This window comes from Zonotrichia leucophrys, chromosome 2, assembly GCF_028769735.1.
Source record: "Zonotrichia leucophrys gambelii isolate GWCS_2022_RI chromosome 2, RI_Zleu_2.0, whole genome shotgun sequence".
In the NCBI taxonomy this organism is placed as follows: domain Eukaryota; kingdom Metazoa; phylum Chordata; class Aves; order Passeriformes; family Passerellidae; genus Zonotrichia; species Zonotrichia leucophrys.
In genome coordinates this window covers 78,401,054-78,425,822 of record NC_088171.1, presented here as the reverse complement: position 1 = coordinate 78,425,822, position 24,769 = coordinate 78,401,054, and the positions used below count along the sequence as shown (strand labels likewise).

Genomic DNA, 24,769 nt, shown 5'->3' with positions numbered 1-24,769 from the left:
TGGGATATATCTTTTCAGGTTTGTTCCATATCCAGCAACCACGCACCTTGCACTTCTTCCCTTTTATGTCAAAACTTTTCCACAATAACTTTTCTGTTTCTGAGGATCCTTTATGGTATCTGTGTTCCACCCAAGCTCACTTTTCCCGTGTAAGGTCATTAAATTTATTCTACACTGCCCTTCTCATGACCTTACACTCTCTACATCAAGGTGCCCCTCTGTACTTCACAGACTTTTAGCATCTGAGACATCCCAGTCTTCCTGCTTCCATAAATTAATAAATAAAGAGGGGGAAGCAAGGCAGGACACACACTTAGGCTCTCCATATCTTATGCTACAGGGAAAGTGGGAGAGAGAAGGCAGAAGCAGAGTGGAGGACTCTGCTGAAGCACATTATGCGCTGCTCCTGAACTAAATCTTTGATCAACAACCTCAACAGAAACTGCTTGCATTATTAAAACAGGTGTAAGAAGACTGCATTACTGTACCTTTTTCTATCCTTGTGTTTCCTTACTGCCACCAAAACTCAAAATATTCTTCACAGCTTGAAACTAGAGATGCTGGAATGGATCAATTACAGAAATTAAGATTTTTGTTACAGATATATACACTAACATTGAGAAACAGGACTTTGTCCAACTCTCTTAAGAGCACTTTCAAGGCTTTCTTCTTTAAAGCATGAAAGAATCTATGTTATTAGAGAAAGAAAAGCATGCTTACTAATGCCTCAAAAAATATGTTTCTGGACTGTTTTTGAAAAACTTCTGAATTTCCTGCAGTCTCTTAAGGAACTGATGCTGTGTCTGAAAAGTAAAAGCATTTTTTTTTTTTTTAAATGGGGTATTGCTATTAACCTGTCAATATATTCCACAAGTATTCTTTCTGGGCTTACCCTTAATATATGGGAAACTTCAAATTAAAGTGCAGTACAGCTGGCTCACCTCAAATAAGCTACTCAAATGGCTACTTCTATGTTACTTTTACAAAAGGCATGGGAAAAGATTTTTATCACCATTCCACACAACCTCTGCATCTCACGTACCTTTAAATCATCACAGCTACAGGAACCTTACCAAATAAAACCAGTGCTTTCACAGAACATGCAGTGGCAGGCAACTTTTAAAAGACCACAAAATAGCCATCAAATTTTGTTATGTTTTCAACACCAAATGTTAAAGTGTCATGATGAAAAACCTGGGAACAGAAGAGTTTGCTCCACACTGCAGCTATGGCCTTTGTGGTTCAGAGCTCCCTCAGGTGAAAGGATTGATGGTAATCAGGGTTGTGTTTATTCTGTGGCAAAGACAATCTAATGTCTACCACATACACATCAGCAGAAAAAGGAGAAAGACAGCTGGGCCACATTTTGGTGTGCATTTTAGGGGAGGCAGAAGAAGGGGTGATGGTACGCCATAAAGAGGATGGTAATTAATGCCCTCGTTCATGGTACGATCTCGATTTATCCTCACTGTGGTAAGTATACTCTGTCTTTCAGCTAGTCCCATGCTAATTTCAGTGGGACAGAATCCAGTTGTCTCATGTCTGAAGCATAGCTTCTTTCTTAAAAACCATAATCAAAGTGAAGTACTAAACTACAATTTAATGTTTTTTAAAACTGCATGTTTTAAATGTTTTCAACCAATCAAGCAGTTCCTAAGATGGAAATGCTATACTCTATAATCATCTTTACATCCTTGGGCTCCTGCTGTCCTCACCATGTCTGGTGACTCATGGTGAACTTCCAACCGCCCAAATTTACATCAGCTTTGCTTTTCTCTCCATCTGTGTTCCTTGTAAATGCACTCAACATTATGACCCCTAAACTGTTTTTTTTTCTTCTTAAGTTCAGCTGTAGGATTGATTGCAAAATAAGCTGCTTGTTAAGACACAGGCCACACTACAAATTCAAGAGTTAGCACCCACAGGAGAGGACCTTTAGAAGGGAACCAGAACATGACATGGAAGGAATGTCATTAGAAAGATCAGACACCTACAGCCAAGACCCACCTTCTACATGTTCTCCTTGTCACTGGTTTTGGAAAGTGCCTTCTCACACTGCTCAGCTGTACTTTCAAACCATGTCCTTCAGTCCATGATGGAAACTGCAGCAGCCTCTCCTACCAACCACTTCCCTGATGGTCTCTCCTTCTGTGCTGAGCACAGAACGGATCTGAGGCATAACAGAACAAGGCCTTTTCAAAGCCAGGCCTTATGCTTGATTCCACCAGCACAGTTCACAAGAAGATTTTGGAATAGTTTGTTAAATGTGATTTCACACTATCACAGGCAAATGTTGAGCAACAGGACACCCTCTTACATGCAGCCTTGTCTGTGATGTTGACCCTTCGGTCCAGCTAATGTGACCTTAAGCTTCCCTTGGTGCAACAGTGTTAAGCAACACAGTCCTGTTCCCAAGCCCCTCTAAGGGCAAAGGCTGCGCTATCTCTCCAGGAAAAAAGTTGTACTTTCTAACCCAGCTACCTGAACTTCTACACTAAGAGATTCCTTCAGCTCCCTACAGCTTCAATCTTGCACAGTCATTGAGTCCTTGCTCTAGGAAGTTAAGTGAAACTGTCTAGGCCTATTTCTTCAGGGTTAAAAACTGGGTTTTGGTCACCTTAGTTGCCAATGTAAATACCCCAAACTGCACGGAGGTAGACACCTTTCTGCTTCCACAGAAGGCTCAGAGATGGTGAAGACCTCTCCACCTGGTTAAGAGATACATTCACAGCTTAATCTCATCTTCTTTTTCTCTTCATTTTCTCCTATTGGACAGATTGTTCCATGTCAATGGGGATTACTCAAGGAAACACTACAAGTGTTAGCCTGAATCCACACCAAAAGCAATCCAGTTAGGAAATATGAAATCAATTTAAAAAAGGTTGATAAAAGAGCACTGTGTTACAGCCAAAGGTAAATTCATACCAGCAGATAATAATACAGACTTCAGATAGACATTTTTCCTTCTTTAAGATATTCACAGGTCTCTGGTAGTTTTTCTCCTGTATAAAAAGCCCCAAGTCTCCTTGTTTTTACTGTACTTTTTTTGCTGACTAATACAATGCAATCTCTACCATGCAGCAGTCCTATCTACTGGGTCAGAATAATGATCTTCTGTACAGTTTTCATATAAACAATTACTGAAGAATTTCTCTCTTTGCCATTGCCACGCAGATAGAGGCGGTGACCTCCTGAACACAAACACGATTGATCAGAACAAGACATTGATTTTTGTTATTTTCATGGGCTGCAACGCACCATGTGAAAATAAGTTTGCACATGAGACTGTAGCAATTTGTGAGCACAGTTTTAACCAGGAAAGCTCCAGCTCAAATCAAAAGAGGCCTCACAAAAAGCAGAGACCCCATGGCTTATCACCTAATTTCAAATGGCCTGTGGCACAAACTAGTTCTTCCTCCTGCTCTGTTATTGCACAATGCTCAAATGAGCCTTTCAAAACTGTCTGAAGGTCTAATTTACCCTCCAGCAAGGAAAAGAAAAAAATGGTCTTCTTCCTTCCTATACATTCATACTGGAGAGATGAAGGGGCTTTTCAGAGAAAATACACACAAAGGAGAACCAAAATGCTGGTAAAACGATGAACCAAAGAGCATTGTCTCTACAACACTGGTGAAATATTTTTATATAAAGCTTCACAGATCTGTTTAATTCTGCCTGAAAGTATTTTACATACTGATATCCAGATTTCCATAACTTCTGTGGCTCTTTAATATTTGAAAACCTCTCCTATAGAAAAGGCTTTTTTAGGAGGAAAGCAGGAAGAGCAGGAATTACTCTTTAACAGAGCATGAAAAGAGAAATCAAAAGCCAGCATAACTGAAATCTATCTCTGTGCCAGGTAGTTAGCTGGATGGCACTGAACTGCTGCCAAATAGCCGTCAGTCGAGAAATCAGGACTGAGATGGCAAATGGAATTAACTGTCAAAAATCTGCTACATGGAACTTTTGGATTCCGTTTGCTTTTAGAAGGAGAGACTGACAAACATCAAAGGGAAAAAGCTGAAACTGCCTGTGAGAGAGGGACCACCTCTTCTCAAATAAAAACTAACAGCTGGCCATGAATCAATGATCCATTTACACAGATAAACAACAGCAGTAAAAGTTAATTCACTCCCAGCAGTAAAAGTTAATTCACTCCCAGCTTCAATGGGTTGCTTGCAGTGTTTCTAGTATTAAACTGCTGAAATATGTGTGTAAGACAGTTGGACAGTACAGCACCGGCAGGAAATTTTGTGCAGCTCGCTTTTAATCTCGCTTTACAGTAAAAGCCTAACTTATGCAAAGAAAATGTGTTGGCGACAGGTAAGTGCCCTAAGGTTTGGAGTCCAAATTCCTGCCCTCCTGTCAAAGACTTTGCTGGACTGGGAACAACAGATCTCACAGAAAGGAGCCAAAGCTTACCTCCAAGTGAGGCAACCGCACGTGCAGAAACATTCCGCACCGTTTGCAAAAACTCGGAACAGCACTAAGCTGCTGCTGGCATTTGTGCAAATGACTTATAATTTTTCTTCTGATTCTGCATGTTGTTCTGCTTTCTGTTCTTGGCTTATAGAATTAGCAGTGACATACAATTAATGAATACTAGACTTCAAATCTGGGAAGACATTAGCAATATACACCAACACCAATGACAAAATCTGCCCATGATGACAGATATCTACTTTGCAGTTTTCTATATGAAGTTGCCATCAAAGATAGTGTAGAGCTTTTGTATTACAAATAGAAAACTCATGGAAGTCAACAGAAACTGATCCTGTTGCCAGTCCATCTATTATTTATTTCCCAACCAACCAACTAATCAACTGAGGAAAAAAAAAATAGTGGTACAGAGCAGAATAGAAAGAGCAAGCTTTCATGTTTTAATAAAACTTTGACCTCTTCACCCTCTCCACCTCACTAAAGCAGCCCACTGATGCTGGCAGGTGAGATCCTTACTGCCATGTGTACACCCAGCAGGTTACCAACACCACCTAAAGCACTGCAAAACCTAATATAAATTTATATGTTGGTGCAGGCGTGGGCACATGTGGCCACTGCACACACTGCAAAGTGTTTGTGTAGCTGTGGCATACGTGGCAGGGTACTCAGTGACATACACCTTTCATTTCTTTTAACGGTATCACGTTGATCACAACACCTCAGGCTGAAATACCTCCTTGGATCTGAAAATAAGCACCTTTAAAATCCCCAGTATTTTCAGTTGAGGACTTTGTGAGGACAAGAGTTCAGACAAACACTCTTTATTGTTGCTGTTATTATAACTATTAGCAGTTCCACAAGTCATGCAGAATGGAGGAAGTTAGAAGCAAGGTTGGTTAACCAACTGATGGCATTTGTTTACTTCTCATAACATTACAGCTATGTTTCTCCATTCACTCATATTAAAAAAAAAAAAAAAGTTAATTTGCCTGTGGTAGACAATTTTTGATCTATATAACTGACCAGTCTTTAGAAATAACAATCACCAGTAATAAATTTCACTAGATTTCCAATTAAAACCCTGCTGTGTTTTTATAGATCTTTGTCTGCTGCTCTCTAGTAACAGATGTGAAATGGAAGCTGTAATTAATGCTTGGAGACAGGAACTCGCTTTGAACCGCATTTTGAAAACATTATCTGATGTGTGCAAGCATAACATTCTAATTATGGAGGTAAGCAGCTATGTATAGACATTTGTCATGCATTCTTAGCAACAGCATTCTCTGCTTCCACACTTCTGTGGAAAGAGCTGGTGGCAAGAATTTTCCCCATCTTCTCAGCAGCATAGGAAGGCGTAAAAAACACTGTGATTCATCAGCACAAATCTTTGAAGATTTCTTTACTGTAAAAGCAGAGCAATTAAACAAACAGCAGCTTCCCCAGTGACCCCAGAGCAGATCCTGCAAACCGGTTACCTGGGACTGCTCTACAGCAGTGGATGCCTCTGGAGAGGAACCATGCAACCACAGCTGGATTGCAGACAAGACCAAGATAAATGTACTTCTAGGGGCTAGTGTAATTGTTCTAGGCATGTGTACTGTTTTTATATACATGTTTTATGGTATTAATTAATGACAGTTTCTGGGTACCATTGTCTAGGGCTTTTAAAGTCCATGCCCCACAATTATTTATAACAAGGCACACAACAGGCCAAAGACCAAGGCTTGTTGAGCTTGTCCAGGACATTGTAGGGGTCCATGACATACATACTTTTCAGGTTCAGTTTCTGCATGGAGTGTGTCCACCTTTTTCCATTTAATAAACCAGTCATGAGGTTTTCTCTTTATTAACAAACACTTTAAGGCTATGGTTTAGTGGTATTTATGGTGGCATTCAGTCAAAGGTTGGCCTTGAAGACATTGGAGGTCCTTTCCAACCTCAGTGATTCTATGATTCTGTTGGCTTCTACTCATCCTCCTTTGTTTCTCTACCTTCACCTACAACTTGTGCCCATGTTAGAGGACATCTGAGCAGGAGTGCTATTGAATTGTATGAATTATGTCTGGCTGCATTACATCAACTATGACTTTAGTGTGCCCCACTATTTTCTCACTGTAACATGCAGCAATATCCACTTCCTGCTGACCATCACAGCACGGTAGAGAGCAACTGCACTGGATCCAAAAGGAATTTTACTGTACTCAGAGAAAAACCAAATATGCAAAAACCCAGAAAAACAAGTCACAGTGAGCAACTGACCTAGATACTAAAATGTCTGTGTCTGCAAACAGAATTTGAAAAAACCCCTCTGGTGATTATTGATTAATACAGCACAAACATCAACTAGTTGCCTCTGGTAGCCCTCATGACTTCGAGGGAGATAAATTATCTAATTACTGCAAGCTTAACAAACTACAACTGAATGTGCTGCTTAAGTAAATAAACACTAATAGATTTAAAAAATCAATGCATAACTAACTGAAAATCCCTTTTAAGAACAGATAGAAATGAGCATTCTGTACCATGAAGTGGCTAGGAACTCTGCAACAACCTTGTCAGGAAGAGACAACTTTTCCAGTTTAACACCTTTTTCAAAAATTGGATAAATGTTGCTTCATCACCCAAGTTATTCAATGTTTGTTGCTTCAGCTGAACAGAGAAGGGAAGCTAGCCATGAAAACTGAGCTCCTAATTACCATCATCCTCCCTCTGATGTGGATGTGGCTGGTACAGCACTACATGTCGACGTGGCTGGTACAGAACTTTTCATACACATGCACGCAAACATAACAGATGGTTATAATTACTGGCGGGCGAGCTGCAGTCCTAATTTGAAAGTGAGCAAAAATAGGTTGTGCTGTCCCTCACCCTTCCTGGACACCACACCCAACTGTTGGACAACCTGGAAGTCACTCTCCCTCCCTACCAGGGAAGGGTGACCAAGGGACCCTGCTGACACTGCAGCCCAAGCAGAACGCCGCTCTGGGCATGGTGCACATCCTCCACCTAAACAAGGCAGGCACGTGTCAAAGCATAGCCACCACTTCAAAGGTGGATGGGCCTACCTGGCGTTTCTTAACTTAATTCAAAAGGAAAAAGCTAATCAAAAGGAGTTTGAAACTTGTTTATTGCTTGAACTCATGCAAATGAGGGTGGATATGACACTGAAAGCCTCTGCACTGACCTGCACAATATATAGTGCAGTTATTTCCAACCTGCCTCTCACCTCAGCAAACGCTGCTCTCTCATCCTCCACTCTGCTCTTCTGAAATTTGCTCACCTGCATCAATAACCAACCACTGGCAGAGACAAGACAACTGCAACTCATCCCAGAGTCAGTCCAAACACCATAATTTGTGTGACTCACAGCACAATCCACGCCATGTGGTTTATGGAATTCTCCCCAAGGCTGAGCTAGTCTGCTCCGCAGTGTGTACTTAACTAAAAGTAAACCAGAATCAACAGCCTGGGAACAATTTGCCTTTGAATGTCGACAAGAGTGGCTGCCACAGCACTTGCCCTCTCCACATCATGTGTCCTGTGATGGCCTCACTTCAGAGGTGACCAAATCTCCCAAGTGCTTCACAAAAGGCTCTGTTTTCAAGTGCGGCCATCCTCCATTTTTAGCGTTAGTGTTTATCTTTCTATATTTTGCCACATGCCAGTCTAGCATGCAAGCTAATCTGAGCATTTAAAGATGAGCAATAAACCTTGTATGCTGATTTCCACAGCTGGATAACCCACTATTGTTTCCAATAGGAACAAAATGGGAGATGAAGTAGCAATGAAAGCCTGTGCACCGTATGATCATTGCCATCCTAAATTTTGTCCTTTCCTGGACAACAAATGTGGTGATAGCATGGAATCAAACTTTCAAATAAATGCAGTAATAGTCACTGAGCCTGAAAAAAATACCAGACAGTACCAGCCTGCCTGAAAGAACCAAGAAAGGACTTGTATATCCTATGCTTCTTACAGACCAGAAAGGGAAAGCACACACTCTTTCATGGAAATTCACACAAAGCGTATCACAAGATGTTAGCAGACTTGACACTGATACAAAAAGATGGTTGCACATAGACAAGAACAACATTTTGTCAGCTTCTCGCAAACAGCAAAGGTTCAGCTGAGAGGCCCAATTATGCTCAGAGCCAAGCATCATTTTCACTATGAACATAATCTGTAATCTAAGTCAATATTCATCCCTCCCCAGGAGATATCAGGAAATATAGAAAATCCTCTGCTGACCCTTTAAAGCTGCAGTTGTTGGCAGCAGCAAATAAAGTCGCTGACATGTTTGACAAAACTTGGCATCGACAGCAAATAACTTTGTAGTATGAATTAGGAAGTAGTGAAAAGTTTAGGAACACGGGTATGAGTATGTGAGACAAAAATGTTAATAAGTAACGGAAGATTAAACTGAGCTCAAACATCTGAAGATATTTATTTAAATGCTGGAGAAACAGCTCAGAGGAAGATCTGCATAAACATTTGTCTTTCTGAGAAAGTAACTGTTTAAATTTCCCTTTAATTGTTTGTTCTGTACCTTTGAAATTATATACACTTTACACTACAATTAAGTATATTGCACTTGCTATAATGTTTATGTGTGTGTGAACAAGCAAGCCCCAAAACTCAAATCCCAACTTAGTGTATTCTTTGTTAAGGTAAAAAAGGTGCTTCCTGGTCTCAATGCCACTGAGAAAAGGAACAAAAAACTGCCATGCTCAAGAACCACACTAATATATTTGTAATACTACAAGCACAGAACTCAAAAATGACAGCATAAACCTTTGCATATCTCTTCCCCCTACTCAGGATGTGAACAAGAAGGTGCACAGAACTGAGACAAAAGAGATCTGTAAGCTAAAAGCCAGAACACAGCAATTATAGGGTGGTTTGTATCCAGGGATGGCAAGAAGTCTTTCAATGGGATGATCAGCCCCTAAGCCCACAGTGGAGAGTGGTACACACGTTCCCAATTTATCACTAGCGCACCAGGGGCAGATACAGACAAGGAGATGAGGCAGATACAAGAGACAATATGTGAACTACAGTGATGAAGCCATTCTTGGTCAAAGGAGAAGGCAAATGTATAATCTGTAAAGTTTTGTTTGCTCCTGACATAAATTCCAATGGCTTTTACTGTCCTGTACTAGGACTAGTTTGGTCCCAAAGCAGAATGACTGAGCAATTTTGAATGATCAGCTGCAAAGTAACCTTCAACAAAGGTAAGCATCTTCAGTTTTTTTTAACATTAAAATATGATTGAATTGCTCAATATAGTGAAGCAATTTTGGCTTAAAATGACAGATCTCTTTTTGCAATGACAACACCCCCTTCTAAAATACATGCTCCTATATTTATAAACTGTGATGAAATTACTCAAGACATGTATTCAGTTTTTTGGGATATTTTTGCTCCTGAAGCCCTTTCCTGCTAAAACAATACTATTGCTGCAGTAGGAGTGGGGTACCAGTGAGGTTGGAGAAAAGAAGATGCTTGTATAGTCTAGTCCTCGTTACACATACAGAGCAAGAGAAAGGCTTTCGTATGCATTTCAAAACACATATTTTTTTCCAACCACCTTTTCAATAATTTTTCAGGTGGATTCAAAAGACTAATCAGCTAAACTGACAAAACTGAAGGGACAATGCACAGTCAGTAGCAACTGCAGATCTGTCATCATTAAGAGCACACAAACCTGTTTGTCTAGAAAAGTACACCGTGCTAAGCACCAAGGATCAGAACACTCTAAACTTGCCTTGACAAGCTAAGAAAGAAGCTAGGACATGTCTCTTCAGAACAAGGCTGTTCTATGCCTCATAAAAAAAAAAATCACACTCATACCCTCATGGTTTTTTAAAAGGGGGTGTGTCCTCTATGTGAGTGCACATCATAAAATATTTTTTTAAAATTTGACTCACACTGAGTACCACATGCTAATCTAACAACACTGATGGAAAACCAAACTTCTATCAAGTATATGTGCTTTACTCGCACATGCAGGGTTGTTAATTTATGCTATTTATCTTTTGTTTGCTGATTTTTCTGAAAGGTAAAACAGTTCATTTGTTTTGAGGAAAAACATATACATAAAGACTTATGTAAATCCTCAGTATTGAGGATTCCCCATGCTAGCCACTTTAGGGTAATGTGCAAAGGAATATTATTTCATTGTGCCCTTTTTTGCTTTTCATCAAATCTTAAATACAGGAAAAGTCTATTTTTTCACTTCTGTATGTTAATATTTAAAAATAAGAAGCCAAACTCAGTAGATGATGGTTGAAATAAAGCATGTATATGGACAAATCAAGGGCCCAGACACAAAAACCCAAACCAAAAAGGCCAACCACTGAACCACTGAAAAGTGTGATTTTGCAATCTGTAGCAGCTGCTAATATTCCTTGTATCTTTCTCATGATTACTGCAGTTCCAGACTAATTGTATCTAATTTAAGATTAATGAAAATATTGAAGGAGCAGGTAAATATAATAATAAAAATCTTCATTACAGAGTTAAGAAAAGGAATTCTGTGTGGACTAATTCGTAGTTTTGGAAACTGATAAACAGCAGTCTGTTCTCATAGACCACAAACTCCAACTATCTTTATTTAACAGCACAAATGCTCAGCTTGACAACTGCATGCTTCTTTCATAATAACCTTTCTACTACAATGCAAGAGGGGAAGCTGATCAGAATTGGATCTTGGCCTAACAGGATCTCAAATGGCAGTGACAGACTAAGTTCCAGCACATCCTCTCGTGACATACACAGCACATTTTGTTGGGGCAGAGAGTCTAAAGGAGAAGAGGAAAATGAGAGTCCTATACACAGTCCTGTCACTGAAAGCGTAGACGCATATGTAGCATTCAAAAACATTAAAAAACTTTCCCAGTGGATATTTTTCTTAATTTTAGAAAAAACTTACATAGATTTTATCTTGCTGATATCGCTGGAATAAGTTGTGCATGATGGAGCCTTCATGGAGATCTACGAGTGCTGCCATGTCCTCCACACTCTCTGTGCTTGTTGGATGCATAGGCGTTACTTTTTGGTGCGTGATCGTGCTCTGTTTATAAGTGAATACCTAAAAGAGGGGAAACAAAAACAACATTAATCAGAGCACACGTTCAAAAACTCCTGTCTGAGAATGGAGCTTTATACCCTATCCAGCTTTTCAGTGTGCAGACTTGCAAAATATAATAGCCTGGCAGGGATACCTTCCTCTAAAGCTTCTCTGACACTGATTGAAGCCCCAAATGCCTACATGGGTCATCAGAAACTAGAACACACTGACAGTGCACTGAGGACTGTAAGGGCTTTTCCCATTAGAGGGCAAATGCAATCTTGTTTCACACTGGATTCGTGCTAGACTTTATCAAGAGAAATATAAACCAAGCAATAACCATTCCCAAAAATACGAAACCAACCAAACAATAAACCACCTCTTACAGTAAAACCCACTTACACTCAAATTGCTCTGGGAGGAAATGCCTGACTGTGCAAATCAGCAAATTAAAATTAATGCTCTAATAGGCTACAAGTGTTCATGTGTTTGATCTGAAATCCACTTAAATATTTCCATTCAACTATCCAGTCAGGAAACAGTCATTACACCTAATGCGAGTAGCAATTTAAGTTCTGTGTGCAACAGATATTTAGAAATTAATAGGCCAACAGATTTCTTAATTGACTTTTGAGACTAGTTTCTGAAGCCAGTTCTTAAAAGACAGTAAAAGCTCTAAAAAAGAATTTAAATACTTGGTTGGAAAACACTTTCATATATCTTCTGTAAAACTTTCACAAATATGCAAGAAGATGTACACATCCTCAATATAGTTAAACTTTTATGAATGCTAATAACATCAATAAAGACTACATCCCATTTCCTGCAAATTTACATCTTGGCACCTCATCCTTATAGACATACGCCCCCATTCGCACAGCCAACGCTCCTCAGGCAATTCTTGTCCCTGCTAATGGCACCACTTCAGTGTTAAAAAGTCAAAGCATGGAACTAATGCAACTACTTTGTGGAAATACTGATGTGGAACATTAGAAAAAACCCATGTCCTTCTGAAATCCTTTAAAATAGTATTTATGAAGCCAACAGAAGCAGAGCCATAGCTGTCAGCCAAGCACCAGCAAGCACTGTAGGAATGCTGCTGCGGGCTGGGGGTCACGCTGTGCCTGGGGGCCACCTCTGCACAGGAGGAGGAAACCCCTCAGAGGTTTTTCACTATAAAACCTCATGTACCTTCCTGGCAATGAAAGACTGAAGGAGTGACATTGCAGGAGGCCATCCAGACAAAAAGTGATGTCGTCTGTCCTGCTGAGACAAGTGAGAAAAGAGAGGCTGAAGAAGCAAGAGGCTGAAGGCAGATCAGATGAAACACCAAAGCTCTGTACTTGGATATCCTAACAGCTGACAGAGGAGTATAGCCTGAAGACATTTCCTCATTAAAACAGTATCCTGAACATAACAAATGCTGGCACAGGCCATCACACCATTACAGGTGTCACTTGCACCAGCACAAAGAATACTGAAGGAAAGCTGGGTAAGAAAGGAGATATGGGAAAGAAATTTCTGACAGGAGCTGGGAGGCATCACAGACATCAACAAGGTATGTGAGCAAACCGTCAGAAAGCTCCAACAGGTTCAGAACATCCTAGGTATAATCCTTACCTAAGGGAAAAAGACAGACATGAAGACATCAGAGCCTTATTTTGCAGTGAAGAACCATAAATATGACAGGACAATGATTTGTACAGGGCAGAGGGACCCTGCCAAGGTGGAAAAAGTAGCCACTTGTAGGAGCATGTGGTCCAGACAGAACATCTACTATGCAGAACCAATGTGAAGAGCATCAACTGATAGCAAAACTTTTGTGGCTGAAAAATGTGTTAGCAGTCCTAAGACTAACCACACAAACTCTAAGTGGAATTAGAGATAATTACATCTCAAAAGTTATAAACTGCAGTTCCTAGTCAGAAGAACCATACAGGAAAACAAGGTCATACTGGAGAACAAAAATACCACAAGCTGAAGGATTTGGAAATAAAAGGGAAATAAGGAAAGCAAATCCTAGAAAAGTAAGCAACTTAACAGAGGCTATGTATTGTCCTGGATACAGAAAAACAGATTCAGTGAGAGAATTAGGAAACCAAAAGAGGATGACACATATCCTGTGAGTGCCTCTCATGTGAACATGGAAGGAAGGCAAAATATCACTTCTAGGAGGATAACCTCCATATTTGCAATGCCTATCCTTTGACGAGTGATGCACAGGTTAGTAAGGTAGGCAAAGCACCCTGTACATCACTCAGTAAGTTTATTAATGTAAAGAATTCACAGACAAACACCAAGAAAAACAACACGACAAATGAGTTGCATATGGCAGCACTACATAAGAGGGCCTCTGCAGATTCATCCTTACCACTCAAACTCACTATTTTCTCTTCTTCAGTCTAGTTATTCTATTACTTCCATCTCTGCCACACACTGACTTCTTGTTTGGGTGAAGACATTATTCTGTGAGTTGATTCAGAGACAGGACTGTGCATCACTTAGCTAGAAAACATACCAACTTCTAATAATAGCTGCCACCCAAATAAGAAAGGAGGAGGAGCTCTTCTTGAAAACTGAGTAGCCACTTCTCCTTTATTTTTAATTCTTGCCAGAACCATGCATCCCTCAGATTTCTTAAACCTACTGTAACACTTGATCAAAGTCATCTAACAAGATCGAAGTCATGAGAAAGGGCTGCAGGATCACATGTACAAACCTCATCTCCTTAAAATGGGCTTTCTGCAGTCCTGCTGCTGAAAAGCCTGCTTTGTTTTATTTCATCTTGAATCACGCCTTTATTAGGATAAGGACAGGGAAAAACTACCTTGAACTTTGTCAGTACTAACTAGAAGATCATGTTATGAAATATTAAAGCACTTGGAATCCTCAGGAAATAGGAACCCAGAGCCACTCTGCAGGGTCAGCACAAAGAACAGGAAGATGACCCAGTTGGCTCCTGAACTTCAAGTGGACCCTGTTGGCAGAGTGCAGGAACATCCATCCTCAAGGACCCTCCCAGCATTTCTGGAAGGTCAAGTGCAACATGCAGGAAACTAGAATAAGATTTAAGACAAGCCTAAATGAGAATTCAGCAAAAACGTCTTTCCTTTCTAGATATAAATGGTTCAAGATAACAAACATGCTGAATACATGGAAAACTCTAAATTAACCTTAAAGAGACAGCATGCAAAATAAGAACTCTTGATGTTATTCTGGAAATGAAAATTAAAGGTTGAGATAGGATGGACCAATGCAAAGAGCAACAACAAAAAGCACAAGCTTAAGAAATATAAAACAAAACAGCAAACTCAGCCTAACAACAGTCAAGTGCATTTCACTGAGAAAGGAGAACCCTTCAAAGCTGCCCTACTGTCCCTATCACAGCTTACTAGTGCTCTGATGAACATGCCAAAAAAGAACTCAAATGAAGAAGTGGCCTAAAAAGCCAGAGGACTAATGCTATTCCGCACAATTAATCTGGCATGTGGGAGGAAAAAAAAGTTGTCTTTCAAGCCTTCCATTTAAAGGAAATACCACAAAACAATGTAAAATTAATTTTATCCATTGAAAAAATACCCCTAAGTTCAAGATTTAATGGAAATTATGTTTTAACAAAAGATGTAATTTGTAATACAATTTATTAAACGAGCAAAGTACATCAAAGTAGACTCTCAATGACAGGAGCACAAATGTTTTCTCTCTTATGGTACCATTTTGTGACATGATGCCAAATTTAAAAAATCCCTGCAGATTATTAAATGGCATCAAGAGATTTCACAACAGTTGAGTCAAGTGAGTTTAAGAGAATGCTGAATTAAGTGCTTATGTACATCAAAAAACCCTCACAATCCCCACTTCTTGCAAAAGCTACAAGTCACACCTGGGATTTCCTGCCTGCATGGATCCCATACTCAACTGAATCATTCGGGGTGTTTTTCACAAGGAAGTGAGGTTTGGGTTTGGTGCTGATGATCCATATTGGACAGGAGGAAGGCAGAAGGTACTCCAAAAGTTTCCTGATCAACAAGTTGCTACTTGAATTACAACCTTAATTGTTTTAGTGAGATTTCTGTGAGATTTTTATTTAAAGGCAGAAGTAGGCTCATGTGCACCATGTAAGCCCTGACAGGAGCTGGATCATTATTAAAACCGTTCTCTGAAAATGTGCAAAGTCACCTACTGAAGAGTTCACATATTGCAAGCATTTTAGAACAAGCCCATCTACACACTGACCCATTACCCACCTCGTGGGCAGGAACTGCATCAGCTGGTCACCTGCCATAGCCTTGCCATTAATAACACATGCTGAACGTGGTGCTGCCTGACTGATGCCAAACACTGTCTGTTTGGGCATGGTTATGCAGTTTAAAATGTCCCTGCTGTCAGTCTTGTTCCAATAAACTGAGAGGGTTTATTGGCAGAGGTAACAGACACGGAGCAACCAACTGCTCTTTGCTGCTCAGGAATTTTTTTTATCAGCCCCCTTTAAACTGCAGGGCCTTACAGAAGAGAATCCTGATATCCAAACACATAAACAAGAAATATCAAAGTTTTGTCACATGCTCAATTTAAATTAAGTTGCTCAAATCCATATAACCAGAGAGATAATGTAAAATATGGTAAACATAAAATTTAGTAGTACAGGAAAAGTGAAAACAAACAGCTACTGTACAGAAGTCACCTGAGTGACAGGTTTACAAAATAAAAATATACAAGCAAACAACCATAATTTCTTCAGTAATTCCTGTGATACTAGAAAACAGCATCTGGGCAGTCCACAAGCACCAGAAAGCAAAACTAATTGACCCAAAAAGAAAAGCCCACAGCCTTCCTGTTGCCATCCCACGAACTGCCCTATGTGAACTCTTCACAGGTTAAATCCCAATGGCTACTGTGATGTTCATGAAAATGGACATCACAGCTCCAGAGGACTTGCCAGCTCCAGAGAACTTGGCTCATGTGTCCGTGAAATTAGTGCCCTCTGTTATCTGAAGCATTTTTTTCCCTAATGTCACTGACCCCACGGCAGAGATGAGCACGGCCTAGCAAAACACAGGACTGTACAGAGAAATATCCACTTAAAAATATTAATTCTTTTTTCATTCTCTGCTGTTGGTCTGAACTGAGGATCATCATTTGTGCTTCCTTCATGTTTAAAAGTTAAAAGAATGTAATAAATCTTACAAAATGTCTTTATAGATGTGTCCAAGCAGAAAAAGGAGGCCATTATAAGCTGTGGAATGCAGTGTTCCAGGGAGAAAAATAAATCATGACAAGCCCAAGGACCCAGAGATTAAAAGCAAAAATAAAAATGTAGTATTTTACCCTTTTTTCCTAGAGAGATCTACTGTCTAATTAGATATTTAAAATACAGGACAGGGATGCTCTCTTACAAATCTAAGTGATTTAAGATCAAATGTAAAGCAGAACTATTGACATTGTAAAATTCTACAGTTAATTGTGTCAAGAGTGAAACCCAAGTAATGTTTTTCCCCAGTAATTTACTATTTTTCTGTATCAATTGACCTTAGACACTCACTGTGTTGTTCCAAAATAATCTTTCAGACAGCAAGATGTACCAAGGCCCAAGGTTTGCTTTGATGAAATGTAATTTAATCTCTAAAGTAACCAGAAAACTCCACAATGAAGTTTCTTACCTATAATCCTATGGAGGAAAATGAAATAATTTTATGTAAAACATTTATTGATGTCAGGAAAAAATCACCACCAATCTCCTATCTGTGACCTCCTGGCCTTTTCTTCAAGCACCTATCCCATACACACATCAACTGAGAATCAGCCTATTTTCCATCTGTTTTATAAAATTCTCCCCCTTTTGTGCTGGGAACCACTGCAGTCTCTGGCCTCCCTTACCTGTTAGATGTTAATCTTGATCTCTAATGAAAAATGTCAAAATGACCACTTTGCACATCACTGTACCAACCCAACAAGTGAGTAACATACACCCTGTAAATTGTGGTAATCCTACACTTTATCCTTACCCTCTGCTCACTTTGGTTCCTGCCATTTTCAGTCTTTGTTCTTTGTTCTATTAATCAACCTCCTTCCAAACCCTTCCTCTCAGCCCCCATTCCATATCTCTCCTCAGACTGTTGGGATACCTGTGGGACACCTGTGTCAGGAGCTGCTCCCAGGTTCAGGTGCTGGGAGCCTGCCCTGAAGCCTCCAGCAGCGACAGCACCAGTGATCACTTGCAGCACCTCCCCAAATGGCTTTCCTACTACAGCTTTCAGGTTCTCACACCCACACACAATTTCCCTTTCTGCTCCCAAGCCCCACAGCCTTGGTCAGTGGCATAGCAGAGGTCATCAACCACTAAATTGTGCCTCTTAGTTGTTCCTCTACATGCTGACCACTGTCAACAATCTTGTCTGATCAACACTTCCCACCTAACACCCATTCATTCCACAAGAGGTATTTGAAGTTTACTTCACTCTCTAAACCATTTCCACTCATAGACAAGCTCTGCTATCAAGTATGAACAAGCTTCTAATTACAGGTTCAGAACTTATGACCCTTCAATTGGGCTTCCCTACACAGACAATTAAGAAATTTAATTGGAACTAAACACATCCATTTTACCTAGATTACACCACTGTAAGCTAAACCTCTAGGCAGTACATATAAATCTTACAAGGAAAAAAAAAAAAAGTGCATCTTTAACTTTCTTTCCAAGTGATCTTGTATAACTTACAGCACCTACAGACACCACAAAGCTCAAAGTTTAAGAAGCCCACCTATAAACACTGCAACTGCAGTACTATAGAAAATAGTACAACAATAGAACGTGCAACACCTCTCACGTCACCAGCACCTTCACCTTACAAAAGTGCTGCTTTCTGTTTGTGAACAAAGAAGTGAGAGAATTGCAGCTACCCAAGCTTTCCCACAATGCAAGAACAAGTCTGAGAAGCTTTCCCACAATGCGAGAACCCAGTCTGAGGGCAGGACACAGGAGATGTATCCCAGCACATGCCCTAGCTCCCTGACAGGCAGCCAGTCAGCAGCAAGGCCTGACCAGCTCTGGCCACACAGAAACCCAGGGAGGAGGCTCTGACTCACACATCACTGCGAGATGAGACAGAGCAGACCTCCTCTTGTAGCAGAGAAACAGAAGGTCTGGGCCCATGCTCCCCGTGAGTGCAATCTCCATCTGTCTTGGGACACCCCACCAAAGGCACTCCCAAATCCGTGTCACTGTAAGGAGCAAGCAGCAAACAGATGTAATGGCAATCACTCCTTTTGCTTTCAGTGCACATCACCTTAACTAGCTCAAAGGACAAGGGGGTAAAAACTGATGGTCTCTGCAGCAGGAAGACCAAAACACTAAAAACTCTCGCCCTTTATCCATCATTTTCCACACAATGGAAAAGCACATCTATGGACAATGCCAGGCACTGAGAACATTAGCTTTCCTCTCAGCATCACTTATTGCTCAAGTGAAAGTTTCAGTGTCAAATTTGTATTTATTCTGTGATTCATAGAAATAAACAATGACTATTTGCAATGGAATGAACAAAGCTGGATATGAATAATATGCCCCACTATCAAGAAGTGGAACAACTATGGTCAATAAGCAGCCTACAAATTATACCAGCTTTTTTGAGACACAAAGCAATTAATCTCAATAGGTCTTTTTTCTAAGAACAAAATAAAAAAGGAAAAAGCCCTGCAGATAGCTGACTGGACTGCCTCCAAGACTACAACAGGAGCTGCCTGTGTGCAACTCACAGCAGTGAAATCGGAGGCAATGTTTCTATGGGAGCTGGAGCTCCAAAGGAACATCCCTTGTAGAGCAAGCCTTGTCCCAAATGAAGGCTCAACAGGGTAGGTGATACTCCAGTGGTGCTCTCCAGGATTCCAAACAAAATCCAAGCAATGCCACTGCGAGCCTTTTAGGCTCATCCCTCTATATTCTTCTCAACCCAACACTTCACATGAACCAACCCCACCTGGGCTGCCAGTGCAGCCCCCAAGGCCTGTGGGTGCTGATGGTGCCATTCCCTTTAGGAATGGGAAACCCTTCCCACCTGGCGTGAAGTCATGCACAGTGGGGCCCAGAGCTACCTGGGGAGCTGCTGCCAGGCACAGCTGCCTGGTAGGAATTTCCCATCAGGAAAGTTTCTGGCACTTATCACCACTGTATTATTGTCAAAACCAAGGAGGTTCTGCTGCAACACCAGCTGTAATGGATGAAAGGTCCTTGCATCAACCCAGTGCAGGTCCCCTTGCATAGGGAGACCACAGCCACTGGGCTGGGGTGCTCCTTCCTCTACAAGGTTGCGGCTGCAGGGGCCTGGGAGGGAATAAAAAGAAGACAGACCCAGAAGAAAGGTTTTTGCACAGAAATAGATGGTCTTCCTGGCAAATTTCCATCTTCTGAGACAATTTAGGGCTTAGGTTTCCTTCACCCCTCCTCCCAGGCAGCAACCAACCCCTCAGCCCCAGTCAGATGCAGCCAGACATGGAAGGTTTTGCTCCAGCTCATGGCTCGCTCACCCAGTGCTGGCTGGGTGTCAGGAGCTGGCAGACCTGCAGGAGCACCCCAGCAGGCTCCAGGGCCACCCTCACGCCATCTGAGACAACCAACATGGCCAAGAGCCAGGCTGGAGAAGGGCCAGCACAGACTGCACTAGGCTGCTGGCAGCACGAGCCAGTGCACTCCCACAGCAACCCACCAGCCAGGGAGGCCTGCGCAGTCTTACAACCCTCAACCACCTCCATCCTGAAAGACACCACCCACAGAGGCTCGAGCAGTAACCTCCCAGACTCAATTTGCTCACACCTTCTTCTCCTGCAGGTCTTACACCACTGGCAACAGAGCAAGGCATGCTTCTCCTCCAGGCCTTTCCACCAACTCCACCTCTGTGTTCCTCTTGCAAAACCTCCACTATTTCCAGTCATTTCTCCTACCCCCCACAAACCTCTGCCCCCTGCCATCAAGGTCTCATTTTCCCTCCTGGGGCCCTCTCCTGCTGATCGCCTCCCCACAGGGAGATCTGTCCCTTTGGAACCACCCTGTCCCAGCTGTCAAGCCAAGAACTTGCTTTCCAGCCCACACATGCATTTCATTTTGAATTCAAAGTGTCCAGTCCCTGAAATCTGGCAGAGGTGCACCTCAGACAAGCCGTCAGTCAGCTGCTTCCATGTCTGTTCTGCCCACAACCAAGGGAGGACCTAAATGTCACAGGAAACACAAAAGGGTTGTCTGACAACTAATTAATGCTCTACTCGAAGCAGAAGTGTAAATACTATGTGAAACGCCCTAAATACATTGAGGCAATAAATTAATATAGAGCAAGAATAGGATACTGGCAGGCATTAGTCATGAATCCAGCACTGAGAGCAAAAAAACCGTCTGCACTGACTATTTTTGAAGCTGTTTGTGAATTAAAGACATGACAACTTGCATATGTACAGAGGAAGTCCATAAAGACATAATCTCAGCTTTCAGTTCTCCTGAAAACTTTTAACTATAAAACTCTCAAATTCTGTTTTCCTCAGGGTTTTTTTTTTTGTTTGTTTGGGGGTTTTTTTTGTGTGTGTGTGGTTTTTTTTTTGGGGTTTTTTTTTTGTTTTTTTGGGGTTTTTTTTGGTTTTTTTTTTTTTGTGTGTGTTTTTTTAATTTTATTTTATTTTGTTTGGTTTGGTTTTTTTCCAAATGTTGGCTTGATTTTGCCAGTGGAAGTACTGTATGTCTCACAGCAACAATATTTGATTGTACTCGGCTTTTTAATCAAACAACCTTTTGTTCACAACAGCAATCTGCCTGCTTCTATAGGACCTTCCTGCCTTAATTTAAAGAAACACATTTTAGAACTTTACATATTGACATGTTTCCAGAGAAGCAGAATATGCAAGAGATTGACATGAGAGTGAACTGGTGGAACTTGACATTTATCTTTTGAAGGATTGGATTCATTTTCAAGTTCTTTTGAACCCACTCCAGTGAAATTTAGATAAGGGTCTATTCTCATATTTGCTTGTTAAAAAAATAGTTTTAGGGCTTTTTCTGCCTTTGTGTTACAAGAATAAAAAAATCTAAATGACAGATGGTACAAAGCTGTATATGAGATTGCAGAGATCACAGATCATAGACTATCTCAAGTTGAGAGGGAGCCTTAAGGATCATGGAGTTCAGCTCCTGCTCCTTTCAGAAACAGTTCCTTACCTAAAACTAAACCATGTGACTAACAGCATTGTCCAGATGCTCGTTGAACTCTGTCAGGCTTGGTGTCATCACCATTTCCCTGGGAAGCCTGTTCAAGCACACAACCAGCCTCTGGGTGAAGATTCTGCCCCTAATATCTGACCTAACCTCACACATACACTTCAAGTAATTTCCAATTGTGAAAGCCTAAAGTTCAAATTGATGCATGAATTATTTGTTTTAGAAGAAAAAGCCCTTTTATATTTCTTTTTGAAGTTAACTTTTAATCTTTTTTTCCCTACAATATTACAAAATGGCACTTCTACAGTATCCCTAATTGCCTTGTAAAGACAAACCAACTTCTCCCCTTTATCAGCACACCACACTCCCATCCACACCCCTGGCACTACTCACTGTTGTTCAAGCCCAGAAAATAGAACTGGGTACAACCCTGGTGTGAGCATCAGCCCCTCACTCACTCTTTTCTCATCTTTAAAGGATCAGAAGGGCTTTTCATTAAGCCAGCATTTACTACCTGCTGTTCCTGCAGGTTGCCTGGGGTGAGAGGGTTTGACACAGCTATACTGCTAGGAAGACAGCCAAGGGCATATTTTATCCACAGCTCAAAGCGCTCCTTTAAACAGGGTAACTGTGTACTCAACTTCCCTTCCCCCAAAACCTGCAGGTGTACAATGGTAACTTACACTGTGGGAAGGAGAGAGAGGGCAAGAGGTGGAAAGGGGAGGAACTGTAGCCCTGAACATACCTAAGAACATCTATCCATGATAACAAATATGGACATGATGAGCCATAACACACAATGGAGAATGCCCAAAGCAGAATCATGGGGCAGGTGAACATGAAACATTTTCCCCAAACCTAAGCACACAGTTAACATAGTTAGTACAGTTAACAGCCTAGTCAACAAGGCTATGCCATTTCAAAGTTGACTTTTACCACGTGTGCTGATCTGAAAACAATTCATCAGGCTTTCAGGAAAATTCTGTCTGAGGAGGAACAGAAGGCCAATCCCTCTGTCACTACAGCCATTCATTCAGCTGAACAGCAACTGGGATTTTTTCCAGTTCTGACCTAAGATAATGGAAGGTGCCCTTAAACAACTGCAGGAGGAGGTGACCTCCTCTTACTTATGTGCCTGGCTCTGACATGCAGAGGTAATTGTAATTATACTGTAGGCAGCGACAGACCGGCTCTCAGCAGGTGTCCAAAGCTGCCTTTTAATCTACTAGAGTTAGCGCTGTGCCTCACAACAGAACAGTTTCTCCTGCCTGAGAAGGCACCCTAAATATCAACAAATTCTTTTTTGCTAGCATGGAAGCACTGTCAAAAAAAAAAAAAAAGTGCAGATGGTTTATATACACTCAGAATTAGCCATTGCCATTCATAACCATTGCCAGGGGCAGCACTATCGTGGGACAGAAGAGGCTTTAGCCCTATCTTACAGAACTGAATCTCAGCTGGCTTCACACAGCATGAGTACACCTTCCTCCTACCATGCGTGTTAACCAGGATCCCAGCACATGTGGTCCAGAGGCACATGACAGCCCATGATACAGAACTAACCTGGGCCTAGGAAAGGACTGATCATTCACTCAGCCTTCCTGCTGATCTCCCTGGGCCCTGTAGTGACCTCACCACAACCCAGGGCAGCACCAGAAGGGGCAAAAGGCCACAGCAGGAAGCTTCATGCAGCAGGCGTGGATTTACTGGCTCTGCCAGAGATAAAGAGAAGATCAGCTTCAGCTGTGCATGCCAGTGAACCCCCTCTTCTCAGAGGCTCAGGCACTGAACCTCAGAAGACAGGTCCACAGTGCTGTTTCTGTGCTAGCAACCTGCCAGTGTCTGAATTACTGAAGGGTTGGCTGCCCAAGCGTGCAATAATAATATACAATAATCCCTCCTGAGAGGCATTGCTCTCACATGCCCTGCTAGCAGGACTGTGACAAAAGAGTCTGTGTCTGCAGAGGGAAGGAGCAAGGGACCCTGCCTCCCTACCAGCAGACAACCACAGGTCACTGCCGAGGGCAGGGGGTCCCTCTGCTCCTACACTGCTCAGGCAACTTGGCAAGAATACTAACTGACAGGTGACAGGTGGGAGAAAGGAGGAAAAAGCTGGAATAATTATGAATTTCCATACAGTAAACAAAAACTTGGGCTCTTCTTAATAATATATTCTGATAGGTTAACTGATCAAGGAGATTTCAGCAACAAAAATTATCATTAACATTATTTTCAAAAAGCCATCTTTATTTACAGTTCTATGGAGTGCATTCTGCCCTTGGAATCTTCCTTTCCTCCAGGACCAGCGTGCTCAGACAACAGCAGCAGTCTCCAGCAGATGACCACTGACAGCTCCTGGAGAAGCACTGTGGGTCAGTGAGCATTGCTACTGGTCAGCCAGCATGTTGCACTAAGGCTTTGTTTCGCTCTCCTCAACCAGGAATTCCTCCTATAAAGGTACCCAGGGCCTTTGCTAGCTGTGCCACACAGCAAAGCTTAAAGCTTCAAGACTCTCAGGCTCTCCTGTTATTCTCACAACAAGGTGCCCACCAACATGTGAGGCTGAATTGTCAACAGCGTTCAGCGAGGAAATGTGAAACTTCCCAAACCCGTACTGGGGACTGGCTGTGCATCCCCCCCGCCCTTCCCAGCACTGCTAGCTGCAGCAAGGGGAGAGTCTTCTGCCAGGAAGAACAAAACAGGTTTGGACAAGCATGAAACCATACTGCACGTATCTCAAGATAGCAGCCAAGGCGGTTAAGTGTTTTTCATTACAAACGTGAAACCCAGATCCACACCCCGAGAGCCCAACTGGGCCCTGGCAACGAGGCACCTCAGAGCCACGTGCAGCTGGAATTGGAGGGTTCCTACAGCCACATGCCAGCCCTTGCTGAGCCAGAGGGGTCACAATGCCCCTGGCAGGTCATTTATCGCATTTTAATTTACATTTAGGGGAAAACGCTGCCTGACTGAAGTTTTCCAGGCCTCCCCTGCCCAACAACTGCTCTGATTAAAGATCAACAAAACCAGCTGAATACTGCACAATGGCTCAACCATGATACCAC

At 41.7% G+C, this 24,769-nt stretch overlaps 1 protein-coding gene across 1 annotated transcript in view; it reads right to left on the bottom strand.

Moving 5' to 3' along the window:
* MYO10 (myosin X) overlaps window positions 1-24,769 on the bottom strand; it is a 162,880-nt gene that overhangs the window by 78,308 nt on the left and 59,803 nt on the right. Inside the window, exon 3 of the mRNA XM_064705478.1 lies at window positions 11,372-11,530. Coding sequence (XP_064561548.1) covers window positions 11,372-11,530 — 159 coding nt within the window. The remainder of the gene's footprint in view (window positions 1-11,371; window positions 11,531-24,769) is intronic.